We start from the raw sequence: 21,479 nt of genomic DNA on the forward strand, positions 1-21,479 counted from the left end.
TAATTAAAAGATTGTAGGTCTGCTCGAGTTTTCTGAAATGTGATTTTATTTTATAAGACGAATTCAACGGCTAAACAAAACGTGCTCATTTGCAAGCGGTGCTAAATCTGAATGTTCTCATAAAGCCGCGAAACGACTAGCAATGACGCAGCAAAAAAAAACCTGCACGGTACGTAATCAAGGGCAACGCCCTTACTGAAAAAAAAATCGTTAACGATAATAGGAACAGAGGCCGACCTGTGACGTAAGTACGTATAACGTGTGCTGCCTTGTTCCGCTCATGCCTACACTAGGATTAAACCGCAGTAATTAGGCCTGTATTTATATACAAAAACAATAATCAATTGCCAGACATTTGTAAACTTGTGGTATCTTACGTGTTATCTTTATGTGCTGCCTATGTGTTTTAATAAAGCTACAATAGCACAGAGGAAGTGTTTCTTTTAGTAGTGCACCCTTGCCCAAGCGGTGGAATGCAAATGGCCGTTTGCTCGTATTAATAAAGTTGGCGGAAAAAGCCTACTTAAGAAAAAAAAAAAACATGGGGGCGACGTGATTGGTTGATTTTTTTGTGACGTAGCGTTACAAGGTGCCCGTTCTGTAATATCTGCTAAGAAAATGGCTACTTGGTTGGGCGGCCTGTGCTTATCTTCAATCAAGAGGGCGCTTAAGGTAATGAGATTTCGGGCTGCCCATAAAATTAATATCTATGCTATTACTTTCTCTGTTGCTATAAGATACCTAAGGTAAATTCGCTATGAATCCCTGGCAAGACAGGGTAAGATTGTGGTGCTCCTATAAAAAGATCCCCTTGCCAGAACATTTTTCACCCAAAAGAGATGCACCAGCCCTGGAGAAAATGCATATGGCAATTTAGGACACGCAGGACAATTCTTTTTTTATTGGTGTAGAGTCCAAGGGATACCCGTGCCGTTTTAAATTTCAATGATCCCTAGCATTATGCTTGGTTCTACAGAGTTGAAATGCTAATTCTACTAAATAATGGGGTCAGATCATGTCATTAATACCAGGAACGTCATTATATAATTATCATTTTTTCAGACACTACCTTTCTAGACATTTTGTATTTTTCCAGACACATTATTTTGATGACTGTGAAGAATATTTTGTGTAAGTGGCCTATTTGCTGTCTTTTCAGGTTCCTGTTCCCAATTTGCCCTTGTGTAGTCGCCAACTTGCAAGTCTTGCCGAGGCCTTTGATGCAAATTCTCGCTATAGAGACCAGCCTTGGGAGTATATGAATAGTGAAGGTGAGGATTTACACAGTTAATCAGATGTTGTATGAGAAAAGGGATGGCACACTGCCTCTTCAGGTAAAAGTAACTGTTTATTGAACCATTATAAATTAGTTAAGGTCGCTGGAGCGCATAAGACGCCTAACGCATTTCGGGAAAACCCTTAATCATAGGCCTATGATTAAGGGGTGTTCCCGAAACGCGTTAGGCAACTTATGCACTCCATCGACCTTAACTAATTTTTAATGGTTCAATGAACCGTTACTTTTACCTCAAGATGCGGTGTGCCATCCCTTTTCTCATATATTGTATGCTGCAACTGAGGAGTCCTGCATGATCGTGGGCACACCTGGTCCTCATCTGTCCATTGCAAGGGGAGTTTGGGTGAGTCTGTACCCTACTATTGTTAATCAAATGTGTCTTGTTTGTTATAATATGCTAGTGTGTGTGTGTGTGTCTATATGTCCCATGACCTCTGCGACTGTTTCTGCCCCTTTAGTTTTACTCACACCTCAACAGGAAGTATCAGGTCTCCTAGTAAATGAGCCAAGATGTTTCCTACTGAAGGTGTAAGTAGTGAACTAGTAACGCCGTACTCTATTTGCAAAGCATATTGAGAACAGCTGAGGTTAAACATTATTTATGCACTCTACATTACTAGGGTCTGAAATGTATCCAACACCATAACCAATGTTCTCTTGATTTACCAACTATTTCTGTAAAGATTGTTTCTGTGATGAGATCGGGACGTGAGGCATTTTCACCTTCTAAAACTTTTTTTCAGTTCAGTTGTTTTCAGATTGTTCACTAGAAAGACTTTTTCCAAATATTTTATTTTTTTACAGTTTTTCCAAAATTGAAACTTATAGTTTAATGTTCCTGTCTGGTGTTTCAGTCTGGCAGCTCATTAAGCCAGGTGCAGATTCTGAACTGATTGTAAACAATTTTATACATTAGTTTATACATTTCTCAGCAGCATCTGTGAAATGTTACCAACTATTGTATCATTATTCTGCTCAGCAGGGACAAAGATAAGAAATGTATCCACTAAATGTATCAGTTTAGTGCAGTTTACAGAGTCCGTGACCCTCCCTCCTAGAGTTGCTTCAGAAAGACTTAAGCAGAAAAATGAAACTTTAAACTTCAATTTAAGAAAAATGGTCACAAATCAAATTGGAAAAAAGTATTTATTTCTGGTAAACAATCTGAAAACAACTAACAAAATGTTAAACTGCAACCTGTCATTACTAAAATATATTGTACTTTTATTCTGTTTGATTGCATTTCTTTGGAAATTAAGAGGCACATTTACTTAGCTCGAGTGAAGGATTAGAATAAAAAATACTTCGAATTTCGAAGTATTTTTTTGGCTACTTCGACCATCGACTACGACTTTGAATGGAACGATTCGAACTAAAAACCGTTCGACTATTCGACCATTCAATAGTCGAAGTACTGTCTCTTTAAAAAAAACTTCGACCACCTACTTCGCCACCTAAAACCTACCAAGCACCAATGTTAGCCCATAGGCTTTCTAGGCAATTTCTGATCGATGTATTAAAATCCTTCGAATCGTTCGATCAAACGATTTTTCGATTGAACGAATTGCGGTAAATCCTTCAACTTCGATATTCGAAGTCGAAGGATTTAACTTTGATGGTCGAATATCGAGGGTTAATTAACCCTCGATATTCGACCCTTAGTAAATGTGCCCCTAAGTGTATACAAACTTCCCTTTTTATATTAATTATTTTCTCTTTGCCTTCTTCAGAATATTTACAGAGGTATGATCGGAAATCAATATGGGCTGATTACAGGCGAAACCATAAAGGGCCTATTCCACCACAAAAGACCCGTAAAACCTGTATCGTAAGTATAATCTATATAATAGATGTGTGTGTGCGCACAAAAAGTACATAGAATCAAGACAAATGTAGATATTTGCAGACAATTTTAATACTAAAAGTAAGTGGCCATTAATTAAAGAAAGAGAAGGCATGTATATAGCAGGAGGAGTGGGGTGGAGAGAGTGGAAAATGGCTTCAAATTCATGCAGAATATATATGTAGGGAAGCTGTATTAACTGTGTATACCTGCAATCATGCCATCATTTTTTTTTTTCTTTCATTTTTGTAGGGAGCAGATATACTTGTGCATTTCTGTGCTGAATTCCACCCAGTGTGTGTGTGTGTGTGTGTGTGTGTGTGTGTGTGTGTGTGTGTGTGTGTGTCCAGGCTGAGACATTGCTTCTGGATCAGCCGTTTCTCTAACTGCATTTATATGCAGGCTGAGAAACCATGCTGTGTGACAATAGCTTTACTTTGTTTTTCACTTTATTATCCTATGATTTCCTGTTTTGCTCAGTTAAATTTTTTTTTGCCTTTTTTTCTGTAATTGTTCTTATGTGGTCTTATCCTTCCTCAGATTATTTTCTGCACCTTTCATGTGTCAATTTCCTTTTTTTCCCCCAACCCCCCCTATTTCTTTATATCCATATTCCCTTAACTCCCACTTTACCTCATATAAAGAAGAAAATTGGTCTGTTGCATATGGACATAGCATGACTGTGTACTTTTGGTTAAACAAAAGTGATTTGTAGTGGCAAATCACTGGGCCCTATCTCATAGGCCCTGTCTCGTGCATAATTTCATGTTACCACAAATCATTCCTTTGGACACAAAATGCAACTAAACATTTTCAGGGATTCTCTGAATCCATACACCCTCTGCAACAAGTGGCCACCATAATATCTAAAAAAAAAAAAAATTATATTTTAGTATTCTATAGAGCATGCCCAAAATATTTACCCGAGGGATTTTCAAACATGCTGAGCTTAATGCTTCCATCTGTTTTTCCAAAATAACAAACCTGCAAATCTTACCAATCATGGATGCATTCTGTGATATTCACCTGGTTAGATAAGAGACTTGTGGTTTTTGTGTAAACAAATGACAGATTGAAGCTCAGAACCTTTAAAAACCCCTAGGTACATGCTTTCTTTCTTTCTTTCTTTCTTTCTTTCTTTCTTTCTTTCTTTCTTTCTTTCTTTCTTTCTTTCTTTCTTTCTTTCTTTCTTTCTTTCTTTCTTTCTTTATTTTTAAAGCTTGTGTTTTGTGTACATAAAGTAATTGTTGACCTTCCCCTGGATGTGAGGAAGGTCCCTGAAAAATGGTATTGCATTTTGTGTCTGAAGAAATGATTTGTGGTGACATGAAATATACAGTGTGCAGGGCCATTGCAAACAAAGGCCCCTAAGGTTTTTGAGCCAAAAGTATCTCCTTCCAGTGCATCAAAAGATGTTCCCAGAAAACTTTCATTTTATCACAGAGCTTGCCTCATAAAAACTGCTTTTCATGTATTACAATTTGTCCTAAATTACAGAGAGGAGGGAAGATTTGTGGGAACCCATGTCCAATCTGTCGGGATCAAAAGCTTGGCTTGCATTATAGGGTGCGTATATGTATCTAACAGTATTATATAGATGCTTTATAAGTATCCTCTATTTTATAATGCCAACAGCTGTATGCAGATTATACATTGAGAACAGTTAAGGAAAGGATCAAAGGCTTTACTTACTTACCCTAAATGGCTAATGCTATTTTTCTTTCATGGCTACACTATAGAGTGGATTTCAAATTGTTGGACAAAGCTGTTTGCATGCATTGACAACAGATCAGGAACAAGTAGTGAAACTGATGTTGGAGACCATTAGGCCTATGGTACACTAGCTGTTTTCTCTGTTCGAAAACTGCTGTAGTAAAAAAACATCCTACCCCCTAAGCCAGCAACTTTTTATTTCAAGAACAAAAGCAGGAAGGAATTGTCCGATACCAAACTGCCCATACTGTCTCCAAAATTTGTTTAATTAAACAATAGGTCACACACAGGGTTGGATTAATCCAGAACCAAGTATTAATTTAAACCTTTCCAGAACATTTTGAGCTAATAAACAATTTTTAAGAATTGTGCCACATGAGAAAGTTGAGTGGTGACTGAACCCTACTCAGGTTTAGCAATAGAGCAAATATTCTTAAATGAAAACCTGTTTAATAGTAATGGTATTTTTCTTTTTTTTCTTTTTACAGAATGTGAAATTACTTCAGCAATTTATATGTCCCCATACAGGAATAGTGTATGATCCAACAACAACAGGTATATATTTGTAGCAAGTTCATATCTGACATCCTGCATGAGATGGGACAAACCAATTGTTCTGTTTAAGACTACATTATACAACTGATTCTTGTTTATTCCTAACTGATTCTTGTTTCTTCCTAGGTGTGTGTATGAAACAGCAAAAAGCCTTGATAAAAGCTATTACAGAGGCAACAGATCATGGTAAGCAAAAGTTAAAAGTAGTTCATTTAAGTGTATTACGGTCATTGGCACTATTCTCACTCCGATTATTCTTGTATTTTTTTTTAGGATTTCTTCCTGCTCATGTTTCCTATATAGTTCTGCCTCACGAAGACTATTTAAATAGTCACAGTGCAGTTTCTGACACACCTTCACCTAAAGCAGGACCTTGGTACCCCTGGTATGAGTGGCAAGAGCCAAACCCCAAAGAAGTAGCACGGTTGCGTAAGCTTTATAAACCCTACCTGAAAGAGATGATGGGAAATAAATGAAGTTAGTTAAGTAGGTTATATTTATATGCTGGCAGTATTTTGTCACAGATGTTATCCAGAAATCTGACCCTTTATGGAAGTTGCAACTTTTTTTGAACAGATTTTTTTTTTCATAATAAACCCTTATGCTCTATCAACTATGCCTAATTGTTTCAATTCTATATTCAACTATTTTGTAACAAACAAAGTACTTCTTGGAATGTAGAATAGTTGCCAGTAGAAAATATGTAACTAGTAGAAATAACTTGATATGGAGGGCAGGTTATTCTGGGGGAACAGAAGCTAACCTATAAACAAGAATCAAATACAATGAGCATTCTAGATAACATGAACCATACTTGTACTAGGAAAGTGGAATCATTTAACCATCTGCAGTCTATTGTAAAACTTGAGTTGTTGCTGCCACTTTACTCTTGGAAAATTATGAGTAACTGTTTCTAGTTGACCTTGCTCCCAGGTCCACAAGCTTGCATACCGTTATGGGTGTTATCAAAGGTCTAGTTTTAGAGGTTTGTGAGGGTTTTTTTTATACCTTAATAAACTCAACTCAAATGTTTTCTGATTTATGAAAAAACTAGAATGGGAAAAATTTGAATCGGTGAATTTCGGCAAGAAATAAACTGGAATTTTTCGAATTCATCGAGTTTTTTTTGAACATAATAAAGGCTACAAACATCTTTAAATGGTTCAAGGGACCTCTGCTATTGACTTATATATGACCTCAACAGGTTTTAGCTGGGGTATTTTTTGGATTTAAGCTTTTTGAAGCTTTGGGGCATAAATCTAAAAAAAAAAATAATTATTGTAAATGTTTGGACTAAAAGTTAACTTTTAGTATGTGACAGCATTGCCAATTCTAAGCCACTTCTATTGGCCTTCCTTATTTATTTATTTATTTTAATTATTTGCCTTTTTCTTCTGACTCTTTCCAGCTTTCAAATGGGGGGTCAGTGACCCTATTTAAAAACAAATGCTTTGTAAGGCTACACATTTATTGTTGTTGGCTCATGAGCATGCTCTGTTCTTCTCAGCTCAGATTGCTAAACACACCCTCTAGTCTAACAGCCAATGAGGATATAGCATTACTGGTTCCCATAAAAACTCTAGCTGTCTGATCCTATTTTTTTGCCTAACCACCTCTCCAGAGCTCAGCTTAACCATTACAGTGCTCAACCCCAGCAGAACTTTGTAGTATGTTGTGCCTGTGTAAACCTGCATTCTGCATTGCATGAACATTACAGCATACAGTCCCGTTTCCAGATATCAATGTTATTGATTGTGGAAGGGAAAATGGCTGCTGGATGAAAGCTGCTATTTGTTTTAGGAAAATGTGATGCAAATGGAGGGGGTATATGCAGTTCAAATGATGTGACTTTGGTGGGGAAGATATGCCCAACTTATATACATAGTAGTAGAATGTAGGCTTTACATGTCCTTTAAAGGAACAGTAACACCAAAAAATTAAAGTGTTTTAAAGTAATGAAAATAATCACGCGCTGTTGCCCTACACTGGTAAAACTGATCTGTTTGCTTCAAAAACACTACTACAATGTTGGAAATTGAAAAAAAAGCTATAAGGCACAGTATAAATAGTAGATAACAGATAACACTGTTGTGTTCTACAAAGCTTATCTGCTGTGTAACTGGAGCCTTTTCTCTTTTGAATGGCTGCCCCCATTGCTACACATCTGACTATTTATATAAACAATGGTAATGTTTCAGAAGCAAACACATCAGTTTTACCAATGCAGGGCAACTCTGATGTTCATTTTCATAGAGATCCAGATTACGGAAAATCCCCTAATCCGCAAAACCCCAGGTCCTGAGCATTCTGGATAAAAAGTCCCATACCTGTAACTGATCAAACTGATCCAGGTCTGTCCAAAGGGCTCTCCTGTAATTGAATTTGACCCTTCCAACATAAATTATTTGTATGACAGGTTATATTTTAAAATTGACCCATGATATAAAAGGCAGGGTTTAAAGTTGGAGCATGTGGTTTGCCCAAGATACAACTGAGCACTGCCAGCCTACAAAGTAAAGATGGACAGTTAAGGGGTATGTTTGTCCACACTAAATATTTGCAAATACATGGTTGCTGCTGTGTGTGTAGTACATAAGAAAGTACATTTCTATTTTATATTAACAGGCTTTAGTTCTCCATTACAATAGGACAGGTAAATTGGTTTCTAAGTTAAAGCCTCTCATTCAACTCCTGTTCAGATTGTGCCTGTGTTACCACTGCCCTGTGGTATGTTATGTAATGGTACAATTCCTCTGAGGTGGTGCACTCTAAAAGCTTTTCATCCTAGAAGAAGAAAAACAATTTTTCTCTGTGTTTGTTCAGTATGCCTCTTCATGTTCTCACTGAGTGATTAACAATAAGTGCAAAATTTGGCAGCAAGAGTTAAATTAAAACCATAAAAGCCATTTATGAACCAACTTGTAACAATTCTAGAAGATAATAAAGCAAAGCATTCTGTAAGAATAATTTTAAATTGGATACATTTTAACTCTCAACACATATGGGGGAATTTGCTAAAGTGGAGACAGCATATTTTAGAGTAAAAGTGTTCAAATGGACATAATTACAATCTCTATATTCACTAACAGAAATCCCCTACATTATTACACATTCACCACATTTTAATTTCTTGGTGAAAGAAAGACCGTTTACAGACATTAAAATGACAAAAAACAGAGGAAACCACCATTTTTAAACAACATTTTTCCAGAACTTTTAAAATGGAGTAATGCTCACTGGAATTTATCCCCCTGTCCTCGGATGTTTATAGTTTCTTTAATCTCTATTCACCCTACTTTCAGTGGAAATATAAGGGACTAATTAGCATATTCATGGATATTAGCAGCAACCTATTGATAGTTTGCATGTCCCATTACAATACAAAGTAACAAAGTATAACAATAAGTGTAAAAAGCCTCAGCCTCGAAATTGCTACTGGATTTTTACTTTAGACACTCGGCAGCCCAAAAGTTTAAACCTTCGGTTTGAAGTTGCATGTTGCGTTTGAAATATATACAGCAGTGGTCCCCAACCTTTTTTACTTGTGAGCCACATTCAAATGTAAAAAGAGTTGGGGAGCAACACAAGCATGAAAAAGTCCCTTAGGGTGCCAAATAAGGGCTGCGATTGGCTATTTGGTAGCCCCTATGTGGACTGGCAGCCCACAAGAGGCTTTACTTGGCACTTTACTTCGTTTTTATGCAATTAAAACTTGCTTTCAAGCTCTGAATTCAAAAATAAGCATCTCCTTTGAGGACCCTGAGAGCAACATCCAAGGGGTTGGAGAGCAACATGTTGCTCGCGAGCTACTGGTTGGGGATCACTGATATACAGCAAAAGCAATACACAATAGCATAAATAGTTAAAACAAATGAAAAAGTGGCGTTTTTAATTGACACCATATGGTCTTGAGAAATAGTTTGCTATGCGAAAAGATTCTCTCCATTTATAGATTTATTCACTTTTTCATAAAAATGTATAATTCTATTGATTTATTAATCCATTCATTAACATACTCATGAATTAATTCATTAATTTATCCGTTTATTTATTAGAATGTTTTTTGACTTAATAAATTATCAAAATACGTATTTTTATTTATAATCAGTTTTGATTTAATATAATCAGTTTTGATTTACTATACATAGAAGTAAACACACATTTGAATTAACTTGTATGTTAACTGATTGCTCACATTTTGCGTTCTTATATATTTTTGGAATTTAGGTTATTTTGCGATGTATTTATATTTTGATGCATTTATGTATCTATATGTTCATTATAATAATTGTTGCGGGCTTTTAAACCGATCCCGGTTTCCTCATGTAACACTATTTCCTATTATAGACGGTGTTCCATATTAACTAGCTTGGTATTATAGGGTTAAACTCTAAAGAGGTTAATCCTTACGTCATATCCTTTCAATATGTTTAAATTCTTGTAACGATTTCTCTGTATTCGTGCCTATGATTACTAGGGATGCACCGAATCCAGGATATGGCCAGGATTCTGCCTTTTTCAGCAGAATTCAGCCAAATCCTTTTGCCCAGCGACCCAAATCTTAAAATACATATGCAAATTAACGTCAGGAAGGGAAATTGCGGTACTTTTTGTCACAAAACAAGGAAGTTAAAAATGTTTTATCCTTCCCACCCCTAATTTGCATGTCCAAATTCGGATTTGGTTCGGTATTCGTCTGAATCTTTCACGATGGATTCGGGGGTTCAGCCAAATCCAAAATAGTGGATTCAGTGCATCCCTAATGATTACGTATCAGTAGATACGAAGCACGTTAGGACGTGTATTTTTAGTATTATGGAATAAATTCAAGTTTTAACTTTACCGGCTGGCTCCAGGAGTGCGTGTACTTTTTCTTTTGGTTGTATCTTCACCCCAAGATACGGGTTCCGGGCACGGCACCCGAGCCACCTGCCGTAACTCCTCCTGCAACATATAGAAAGAACACATATTAAGACTGCTTAGCAGTGGCATGGCCCATGCCATCAGTACATAAAATACATAAAAAAAATTTCACGTGACATTCACACTGCCATTTTCTCTGTCATCTTAGGGGGACACAGGGAACAATGGGGGTTAAGTTCCATCCTCCAGGAGGCAGGACACTCTTAATATTAATTAGGAGGGCATGGCAGGTGTGGCTTAACCCAGCACACTGTACCTTACCATTCAGTTTTTCAAGTGTCCTACTACTGAGAGGAGGGACAATCCAGAGAAGCGAATGAGTCTTCAGTCAGCGGGCAGCTGACACCAGGGGTGATATCCTAAGCAGGTATACCTGCTCTTAGGTTGGTTGGCCTCCAACATTTCCAGTCCACGAGGTCTCTCTCTAGCCTTCGGGCTATATCCAACCACCTAGATGTCTCCCTGCATACACTCGTGATAGCACCACTTTACCGGTCACTGATGCGGAAGGGTTCTTAAGAGCCATCTACTCCTCTTCAGGTTTGGCATTGCGCCCTTGCCTTGCCTCTGCCTGGGTATCCAGGGCCATACAAGCCTGGTCAGAGTCTCTTCTCAAAGATATCCAGGAAGGGGGTACCCAGAACGGACCTCTTATCTTCTGTAAAAGCAATAGCGGAGGCATCATCTTATCTATGTGATACTACATTGAACACATATGAGATCACGGCTCGCACATCAGCCTTTATTCATAGCAGCCTGCAGAATGATGTAGCTCAAGAATTGGTCAGCGGGCCTTAAAGGGCATGTAAAGTCTAAAAAAAAATAAGGCTAGAAATGCTGTATTTTGCATACTAAATATAAACATGAACTTACTGCACCACAAGTCTAATCAAACAAATAATTTATGCTTTCAAAGTTGGCTATAGGGGGTCACCATCTTGTAACTTTGTTGAACATCTTTGCAAGACTAAGACTGCACATATTCAGTGTGGTCTGGGCTGCTTAGGGATCATCAAAAAAAAGCTGCTTAAGTTCTGCATGGCTGGGAAGTAAAGTGGGGGCTCCCCCTGCTGTTCATAAGTATGATTGTTTCCCTGCTCAGCAGTTAGGGACCATCTAATTCCTATCCATAACAGTAAATGAAGGGAGAATTGCCCTGCATACAGTCTGGTTACTTATAAAAACGTTACGCATTTTTTTAATTAAAGTATATTGGAGATAGGTTTCTTTTTTATTAAAGAAAGTAAAAATGGGATCTTATTTTTTGCCTTTACATGCCCTTTAACTCTAAGAAAACACTAACTTTGCCCTTCAAAGGTCAACGACTATTTGGAGAAAAGCTCAAGGGAAGAGCAACTTCCTCCCACAGAACAGGAACAGCTCTTGACCTGGTTGGTCGAGTCCAGAATAGTTTTTTGGTTTACTGGTTCCATTTTATACATGTTATTATGTTAACAGTCTTTGGGACAAACTGGCATGCCCCCTTAATAATATTCAAGTGTACTGCCTCCTGGAAGATGGAACTTAACCCCATCGTTCCTTGTGTCCCCCTTTTGACTACAGAGTAACAGATTTAATGGTGAGTATCAAAAATCCTATTATTCAGCCACTTCCTACATTTCCACAGATGTTAGTTGGAAGGGACTTAATGGGCTTCTTGACTGCTGGGCAGTCAAATAATACCATGTCGCATTAGGTAGGTAGATAGCTTTTTCATCAGACATTGCATATTTTTTTTAAAATGACTAAACTGTATATATTTGCTGGTTAGCACTTCTATTTTATCCTACATACCTGTCCTGTAAGAAAGACTAAGGTGTCTCCTGGTGGTTGGATGACATGAATCTGCAACACTGACACCACACAGGCTTCCATGTAATCTGCTTCAGGAGCCTGTGGGGAAAAATTATATATCAAAGAAGGAAATAAGCATATTGCCCTAGAGTCAATTTCAATGTCGGTGGAACCTACAGTAATATACCTTGGTGTAATATATGTCTACTGGATACCGGCATCCAGGAACATGGAACATCGGGGCATCTTCAAAAAAGGAGGAGAACCGCTCAGTGTTTAGGGTGGCAACGGCAACCAAAACTTTGAGATCTGGGTGGAATAGGGCAATGTCTTTAATAAGGCCAAAAAGAACATCTGTGTGCAAAGTCAGTTCATGAGCTTCATCTATTATTATAACACTTGTGAAAAAAGACAAATGATGAGGAAATGGAGAGAGTAATATAGAATTGGATTGGCTGAGTGATGCACAGACAAACTGTTTTATTTTTCTAAAGATTATGTATTGGGCACAATGTATTTATACACAATACAAGTCACATGCCTAAATACACACTAAGCTAAAAATTTGCAAAAGGTATACCTGTAAGATGCCAGATCAGACTCAGTCAGGAATTCCCACATTAACATCCTATCTGTCATATATGACCCACTGTGCGCTTAGATGTGCAGTCTTTAAATCTAATGCTATATCCTACCTAAAGCAACACACACAGGTACACATAACTGGACATCCAAAGAGTAACTCTATTGACCATGACATTGCTGCTACACTCATGGCAGCCACGAGGCTGAGTGTCTGAGATTCTTTAGATTATTTTTAGTATAACCCTGCAAAGGAAAGAGACAGGGAGTTTTTTTTCATGAGTGCAGAAAAATATGTCAGATTTTTTTTATATATATTATGGGCTGGGATCCCTTGCTTTTCCATGTAAAATAACTGGTGATACAACTTACATGTTCATGCAGGTACTGTGGTATTTGGGTTGTCTTGCCAGACCCAGTCTCTCCTTCAATGATGAGAATCTGATGATCGGAGATTGTTCAAAGAAGATCAGAACGATACAGGAAGACAGGGAGGCTGCGTCAAACTTCTTGTATAGACAGCTTCTTCCGTTCTGATTCAGACAAGGCTTCAGAATTCTCCTCGTCCTTGAATGAAAATAGAGATTCCAATAAGCTAATGATAATGTCATCCAATGTGCTTATAAATGCAAAAAAAAGTAATGCATGGGCCAGTATTTCTACAATGAACATCACTGAAGAGAGTTTATAAAGATATCACACTGAGCATTTCTGGGACATAAGAAATTGACTTTCTAGTGGGATTGCATGATGGGTCTCTTATATGTTTAAATTAATCTGCTCTGTGCTGTATGAAGTACATCAGAAAAAAGCTATTTGCCTACATGGAAATAAGATTAAACCTCTGCAATTTACAATAAATTAAATAAAATGACTTGCCAGGCTGCTCATTATAAATATTAATACAAATCAAACATAAACATTCCTTTAAGAATTCACACCTCTGAGGCTGGGGTAGGTGACCCCATGCCTGGGAGCTCGACCAGGAAGGTCTAAAGCTCTAGATTTTCCAAACTGGATGTGGAAAGGCTCGCGCTATAGACAGTGCTAGGAATTACAGTCCAGCTACGGATTCAGCAAAGCTGCATTGCTTGGATAAAGATTCTCATTGCTGTGGATGCCTGTTTCCGCTCTGTGTGAGCCTGCCAGCTCTGTGTGTGAGCCCTTGGGTGAGTCTGCCTGGGGAGAGTAGAGGAAAGAGAAAGAATCCAGTGGGGTTTCTATTGTGTCACAGGCTGTTTGTGTGCCTGCCACGTGGGAGCCAGTTCCTTGTCCATCTGGAAAGCTACTTGGGAAAGTAGCACTACCTGGGACCATTGGTGCTCTTGTTGGGAAAAGGGACATAGACTCTTTGTCACCAAAGGAGTAGTGCAGGACTTTGCCTGGTAGGGAATTACCAGGATAGGACTGGCACAGGTTCCCCTGGGGTAGTGGGTCATGCTTTTAAATGCATATTTGTACCTTTGATAGTTTTACTTATCCTTTAATCTGCACTTCTTTGATATTTTTTATAAAGTAAAGTGTCGTTGAATGTTTTTCCTAATGGGGCCACCTGCATGTGTATTCCGAGATCCCATTAGGTGGAGGCACTGCCAGAGAAGAGTTTTCCCAGTACCCTTTCACCTAGCAAAGGGGACTCAGGACCTGTAAATGGTAAGAAATTGTATGATTTATAATGTTTGGCACAGGGGGGTGGCCAAAAAGGGGTTACATATAGCTGGTAACACATTTACTGTGGCCAGTTATGCTACGTGGTTCTGTGGCATTGAAGTAGAACCTTCAGCTTCAGTCCAAGTTACCCTAGCAACCATGCATTAGTTTGAATAACAGACTGGAATATGAATAGGAGAGGGTCTGAATAGACAGATGAGCAATCAAAAATAGCAATAGCAAAATATATGTGTAGCCTTACAGAACATTCATTTTTAGATGGGGTCAGTGACCCCTATTTGAAAGATGGAAAGTGAGAGAAGGGGGCAATAAAAAAAAACTATAGAAAACTATAAAAAATAATGAAGACCAATTGAAAATTTGCATAGAATGGACATTCTATAAGATAGTAAAAGTAAATTTTAAGGTGAACCATCCCTTTAAAGTTATTTTCTGTGGAAAAGATACACAGGATAGCTTTAATACAGAGATGCACAATTTAAATAATGATGATGATGATAATTTAGTTTAAAGGGGTTGTTCACCTTCAAACAACTAGTTATTTTCCGATAGATCACCAGAAATAACGACTTTCCAATTACTTTCTATTTTCTGTGTGTCAATGTTTCTCTAATATTGAAGTGTATACAGTGTATTTTTCACCTTCTGAAGCAGCTCTGGGAGGGGGGGTCACCAACCCTGTAAACTGTTCTAAATTGATACATTTATTTGATACATTTCTTATCTTTGTCCCTGCTGCGCAGAATCCCTGAGTTTCATTAACGGCAGCTGTTAGAATTGATACAATAGTTACTAATACTCCAGAGATGTTGCTGAGAAATGTATCAATTAAATGTTGCAAAATTATAACAGTTTAGAGTCTGCACCTGAATTACTGAACTGCCAGAGTCAAACACCAGAGACAGGAATATTCAACTTAGATATTGGAAAGACAGTAAAAAATAAATAATGGGAAGTACTTGAAGAAAGTCTTTATTTCTGGGGAACAATCTGAAAACAAATGAACTGAAAAAGGTGTTTGGAAGGTGAATAACCCCTTTAACAATCAGTCTATAACCTGGCTGCATGCATTTCTAAGCCATAAATGTAAGAGACTCAGGCACTTTCACCAGCATGCTGCCTTTCTCAGTTTGTTTCTATTATAGTCAAATAGTTTGCTCACCTTTAGCCAGAGTTCTTCCAGGAACCCCTTCACTTTTTCAGTAAAATCAATGGCTCCAGAGTCCCTTAGATGGGCTAGCAGATCAGCAGCATTTGTACTTCTCCAAGCAATGCCAACCAGGAACTGAGCAAGAAAAATGTTGCCTGAGGCCAGTTTTATTAATTAGCGAATAATGGGAAAAGTATAGGAAGGACACACTCTTGTATCAACTTTCTTAAAGAAGACATATAGGATAAATGAAAAAAAAACAAATTTTGGAGGCAGTTATATGTAATATATGGTGTTGCTTTTACATGGTGCTACAAATTAATATTATCTTTAAAAATAGCCCCTTTATTGGAGCTCCCTGTTCTCTGGTCCCTGTCTGTGTTTCAAAAGAGGGGTGGGTGTGTCCTAATGGTCCCTGCTAGAAGCACAGTAGGAGTAGGACATCCAATCACAGCCCTGCAGTCACACAAGCACAGACATGCTTCAGTTCCCTATCAGGTCCTGCTAGCTGCTGATTGGTTCCTGTCCTACAGTGCAGTGAGCTGAGAGCTGCTGGCTCCCCTACACAGCCTGGAAATTCAGGGAGCATTAAGTGGAAAAGAAGGGAGGGATTATTAGTGTTTTTGCAGAAATATTCAATAAATAAGTCTGAAACACTACTTTTTTAAGCACAATTCTTCTATATCTAAATGAGTATAACACACGGGTACATTCTTATTTTTTACATAAAATGTCTCCTTTAAATGTTCTGATTTTTTCATAGGCTGTGTGGCTATGAAAATACAAGGGGGTGATGGACATAGAAAGCCTGTAATGCAAGCTTTGCACCATCCATCCCAAAATCTTTTGCATGTGACAGAATGGGGGACCTGCTGCCCTGCACAGGCTACATAATTAAGGTTGGCACCTTTGCTGATGGCTGAACCTGAACACGGGGGAGGGGCATATAGCATTGGGGGTGGGGCAGTGATTTAGGAACAGGCATGACGCCATCAGAGGTGGGAACAATGATGATGGAGTTATGACACCTGGGCGAGGCTATTGCATCACTGCAACTGACTGGATTTCTATCCAGTTTTAGCAATGTTTTAAAGTGTTGATGCCCAGTTTAAAAACCACACAGGTGGCAACCCTATCTCTAGCTATATTCTGCTTGATGAGTAAGCCCAATCCTTTTATTACACATATCAGATCTATTGCACAGAAATCAGTTATCCAAAAAGCTCTGAAATACAGCAGTGCTAATTTAGAAAAGAAATCTTATTTTTGATTGCTTTGATTTTTTTTGTATCTGTAATAATAAGAATTTAATTGCACTTGATAGTAACTAAGCCATGTTGATGTATCTTAGTATCTAAATGTTTTTCTTGTATTGGCCAGATTATTGTTCGAGTTTGATAAGGTTGAAAACTGAACAGAAAGTTGAGACCCGAACAAGCCTTACAAAAACCAAACTGTTCGGGTCAAAACCAGACAGGTGGCAACCTGATACACAATTATAAATATGGGGAAGTGAGGGGATGTGAGGAGTGTAGTGAGCTCTAGTAAGTGCAGAATTGAAAGCTGTGCTGAGGAATAGAGATGGGGAAAGCAATATATGATTGACAGCTGATATTTTTAAATACATTTATAAAAGGAATGGATGTTTTCATAAAGAAACGTAATTTGTGTTTCATAATTAATAAGGTTTAACTCCTTTTCCTGCCGCTAACAGTGATGTTGGAGGGGTGGGACGATGAAATCATAGGGTGGGGTGGTGATGTGTGGGATTGGGAGATCACCATGTCAATCTCAGGGACGCCTGCCTAGTTTTCCTAATTTGGAAAAACAAGTAGGCAGTTTTTACCCAGATAGCCCCTCCAAAATCAGGCTGTCTGGGTCAAAACTGGACCGGTGGCAACCCTACTTATTACGCAGCTTTTTATGTCTAGGTGACAGGTCCCTTTTAAATATGACCTAGTAACCAGTGACTTGGCTGACTAGCTGTAGGACTTTGTTGCTCTTAGCATTTACCACCTGTCTTGTTTCTCAGTTCTTAAATTGTTACAAAAATATCCAAGTTCAGCTGCTGAGTGTTTAATTAAGTTTCAGAAACGTTTTATCTTTTTCTGGTGTCAGGGCAGGAGATCAAAGAGAAAGTTGGGACATTTAGGAAATAAACCCAGGACGGCAGGCTGAGCTGTCAAAATCGGGACTGTCCCGCACAAAACGGGACAGTTGGGAGGTAAGAGCTCCAACTCCTCAGATGCTAGCTTATATAGACCTATGTCCTGCACCCTCCTGTAACATCAGAGATGGTTGGGTTGGGCACACGTATATATAAAAGGTAGGTAGTTATTTTATTATCTAGAAATAATTCAATAAACTTGCTGCAACTGTATACCAGCTCAGAGACACCTCCTTAAGAATGTTGCAGTCTGCATGTATGCTAAGAAAACATGTGCTCCTTATGAGTGTCCTGGCTATGGCATTGCACATTGGGCCATATTATTGATGAAATCACTATTGGGGTGCAATAAAAAAGTTCTCAAGGATATCACCAGCAGTAGCATGGGTTTGCCAGAGCCAAGGACATCAGACAGGATTATGCTGGATGAAATAAATGCCTGTGTCTCTTCCTTTAGAGTGTTGTATCTACAGAGCAGGTAAGAAAATGTACAACAATATGTTTGCAATAAAGTCAGGTAAATATCTGCCAGTAAAATGTTGGAATCACACAAAATTGCTTTATTCTGCATTTTCGTGCAATATAATTGTGCTCCCACCAGATTTTTATACTGACTTCAATGCAAAGGTATTTTCCGACGTTTTGTCACCTCAGGTTTAGTCATCACCCTAAATGTCTGTTCTACAGAGAGACCTATAGCAGAACTAAAACAAAATCCCAATCTTGCAGGCAATAATGAATAACATATGGTGCTGGTTTTATTTGGCTAAAATTACCTTTAATAATGGCCCAATTATTAGCACTCCCTGTAGATCTGCTACAGTCGCTGTCCTTGTCTCAAATGAGGGGTAGACGTGTTCTAATGGCCCTTGCCAGAGGCACAGTAGGAGGAGGCAGCCAATCACAGCCCTGCAGTCACACAAGTAAAGACAGGCTTCGGCTTCAGTTCCCTATCAGGTATTCCTAGTTGCTATGGAACAGATGGGTGGGAGTAGTAGGGTTTTTGCAGAAATGTTCAATAAATCAGCGTGAAATACTACTTTTTAAAGCACATCCTTCTATATATACATGAGTATAATGCACTGGCACATCTTTGTTTTTCATACAATATGTCTCCTCTAAAGGGCTACGTATAATTAGTAGCTCTATTTATAATTAAAGATAATATATATTGAAAAATGTATATTCATTATAACTGTCACATTCATTAATATATAATTTTTAATAAAGGACACACAACATAAAGATACACAGAGAAGAAGATTTCACGTTTATTAAAAACAAACTAAACATTTTAAGAATAATTTTTCTAAAAAGTAGTAAATGTCCATTGTACTAAAACAGACAAAAGTTACAGGTTCACAAACAAAATGAATCACACAAAAGCTAAGAATACTGATTTATTGGCATAGCAAACAATATGGTGTTTGGTTTTGGCTTCCATACGGAAGATGCCCTCTACTTCCAAATCTCGTTGGTTACCAAATTGACATTTAACATTAAGCCAGCAAACATTGTTCCATAACCTCACACTCCATTTATACAAAAACATTATTTTAAATCAGAATTAGCCTCTGAACCTTTACATGCTGTATTATACAAGAGTCATGAGTATATGGGTATATGGAAACAAGTACTCTTTAACCCTTTAAATGCTCTAGAGGTAATATCAACAGTGCTGGCTCTAGTGTACCATCCTGATAGTGCCATTGATCTTACTGTTTAGCCTTTCTCTTTAAACTTTGCTGCAAGATTGAAGGCCTGAAAGTACTGAAAGAGTAAATGCTACTATTGGCACGCCTTGCTATAGAGAGTAGATGTCTACACAGCTAGAAACAATACATTGGGCCTGGTTACGCAATCACAATCAGACTTCTTCTTTCAGAAGCTAACTAATCCAGGTAAAAGTGGATCAGCTTAAAGGGGAACTATTGCGGAAATGAAAATTCAATATAAGTTTCAGCATACTTTAGTTTTCTAAATCTAATCAATTAAAAATTCCGTACAGTTGAAATAATCAAGTTTATCTGCACTATCCCTCTTTCAGCTTCTGTTTCTCTTCATTCTCACTTCATGCAGGAGTTGGGTGACAGTTTGATCCAATATATCTTATAGGGGGGCTCCTTTTGCCTAGAAGATGTATTAGAGCTCACTCTTAAAATCACCAGACATCATGTCTCTCTACATGCAGGATTTGTGCAAAAGGCAGTTATTTTGTTAGATTTTGTTTGTACTGGAATCAGTTATTTGAGTGAGCTCTAAATCATCTGTTAGGAAGATATTGGATCTAAAGGTGGCCATACACGGGCAGATTAAAGCTGCCGATATCGGTCCTTTAGACCAATTCGGCAGTTTATCTGCCCATGTGTGGGGGCTCCTGACGGGTCCAACCGATCAATATCCGGCCAAAAATCGGCCAGATATCGATTGGTCAAGTTTGATTTTTCATATGATCCAGGACCACATCGGCTAGTCCTGCGACCCGTCGGAGCCCATCTTAATCCGATGGGGCCGAACATTCGGATTCATTCGGTATCGCCCAGCCGTTAGTGAGCATATCGGGTCAAGATCCGCTCATTTGTCGACCTTGCCAAACGAACGGATCTTATAGTGTATGGCCACCTTAACTGTCACCCAATTGCTGCAAGAAGAAAGAATGAAGAGAAACAGATGCTGAGAGAGAAATAGTGAAGATAAACTTGATTATTTCAGAAACAATATAGAATTTTTAATTGATTCTATTTAGAAAGTTTCTTACCTGTATTTCAGTATGCTCAAGCTTATATTAAATTTAAATTTTTTCGATAGTTCCCCTTTAAAATAAGAAGGAACATTTTTTGATTCTCAAAAAATGTGATTCTCAGTTAGCCAATAGAAAACTTCCAGTTGCTGTTTCACTTCAAAGTGCTCCCCTCTAAATAGTAAACTGATGAAAATAGTTTGCGGTTAGTAATTGCACTGGTGCAGTAGAGCAGTTGTGTTAATATGCAAATAGTACTAAGAATCTATACCTAGGTGAGCAAGTTTTTATACATTAATCATGAAGAATATTTCTACTTTAAAACTGTTTCTATCTGTGTAGCATTACAGTAGATTTGTTAAGCATGTCTTCCCATGCTCTCTTATATTGGATTTTACAGCACGTTTAGATTCACAAGTGTTAAGTCTTTTACATCTTTCTGCTACTCATCCTCACTTACTGAACAAAACAAAACATATATTAAAATAAGTGCAAAATGCAGTGCATTACTAAAGCAATTGTTTATTTGTTGAGGTTTTTTCTCTTGTCCAGTGAGCTTCCTGCAGAAAACAGCACTTTTTAAAAGGCTAACTGTTCTCTGTAGACAACTTTGTTGGTAGGTACATTAAATATACCTGTTTTTCCAGAGCCTCTTCTGTAAAGAGGAAATATTATTTATAATTAGGGTTTATTTTCCATTAACATAAAAGGGCATAACCCATTGCCTGCATCAGATTTTCTTAGGGGATGTTCACCCAACGTTATTGTTTTGCAATATAATTCTAAGCAAGTATTCTGTATACGTTTAACATTTTCAATGGTTTTGAAATGGAGTACAAATCTTACTGCTATTGAAAGCAGTATGTATAGGTCCCTTACGATTCTCTCCACAGCTTGTTCGGGCTTCTCATACTGTTGATGAGTAGTCAGCTGTCCCCTAACCAATACCCAATTCCCTCAGTGCCTTGCCTGCTCTGTGATAACAAACATGAGAAGGAGAATAACAGATGCATTCAAGGAATTGGAGTCTCAGCTAGAGAACAG

The 21,479-nt window shown here is 38.0% G+C and overlaps 1 protein-coding gene across 2 annotated transcripts; it reads left to right on the forward strand.

Moving 5' to 3' along the window:
- Nucleotides 1–30: 30 nt before the first annotated feature.
- On the forward strand, nucleotides 31–6,021 carry mrps18b.L (mitochondrial ribosomal protein S18B L homeolog). Of its 2 annotated transcripts, none has more exons than XM_018230179.2 (7): nucleotides 31–169; nucleotides 1,160–1,271; nucleotides 3,028–3,125; nucleotides 4,638–4,706; nucleotides 5,342–5,408; nucleotides 5,535–5,594; nucleotides 5,682–6,021. In XM_018230179.2, exons 1-7 carry the CDS (start codon nucleotides 143–145, stop codon nucleotides 5,882–5,884), a joined length of 636 nt encoding a protein of 211 aa, XP_018085668.1. In that variant the 5' UTR covers nucleotides 31–142; the 3' UTR covers nucleotides 5,885–6,021. The 2 variants fall into 2 exon arrangements, with proteins under 2 accessions (XP_018085668.1, XP_018085667.1); XM_018230178.2 differs by lacking the exon at nucleotides 31–169 and adding an exon at nucleotides 516–672.
- Nucleotides 6,022–21,479: the final 15,458 nt, after the last annotated feature.

The sequence above is a fragment of the Xenopus laevis genome, chromosome 8L (genome assembly GCF_017654675.1).
Source record: "Xenopus laevis strain J_2021 chromosome 8L, Xenopus_laevis_v10.1, whole genome shotgun sequence".
NCBI lineage: Eukaryota > Metazoa > Chordata > Amphibia > Anura > Pipidae > Xenopus > Xenopus laevis.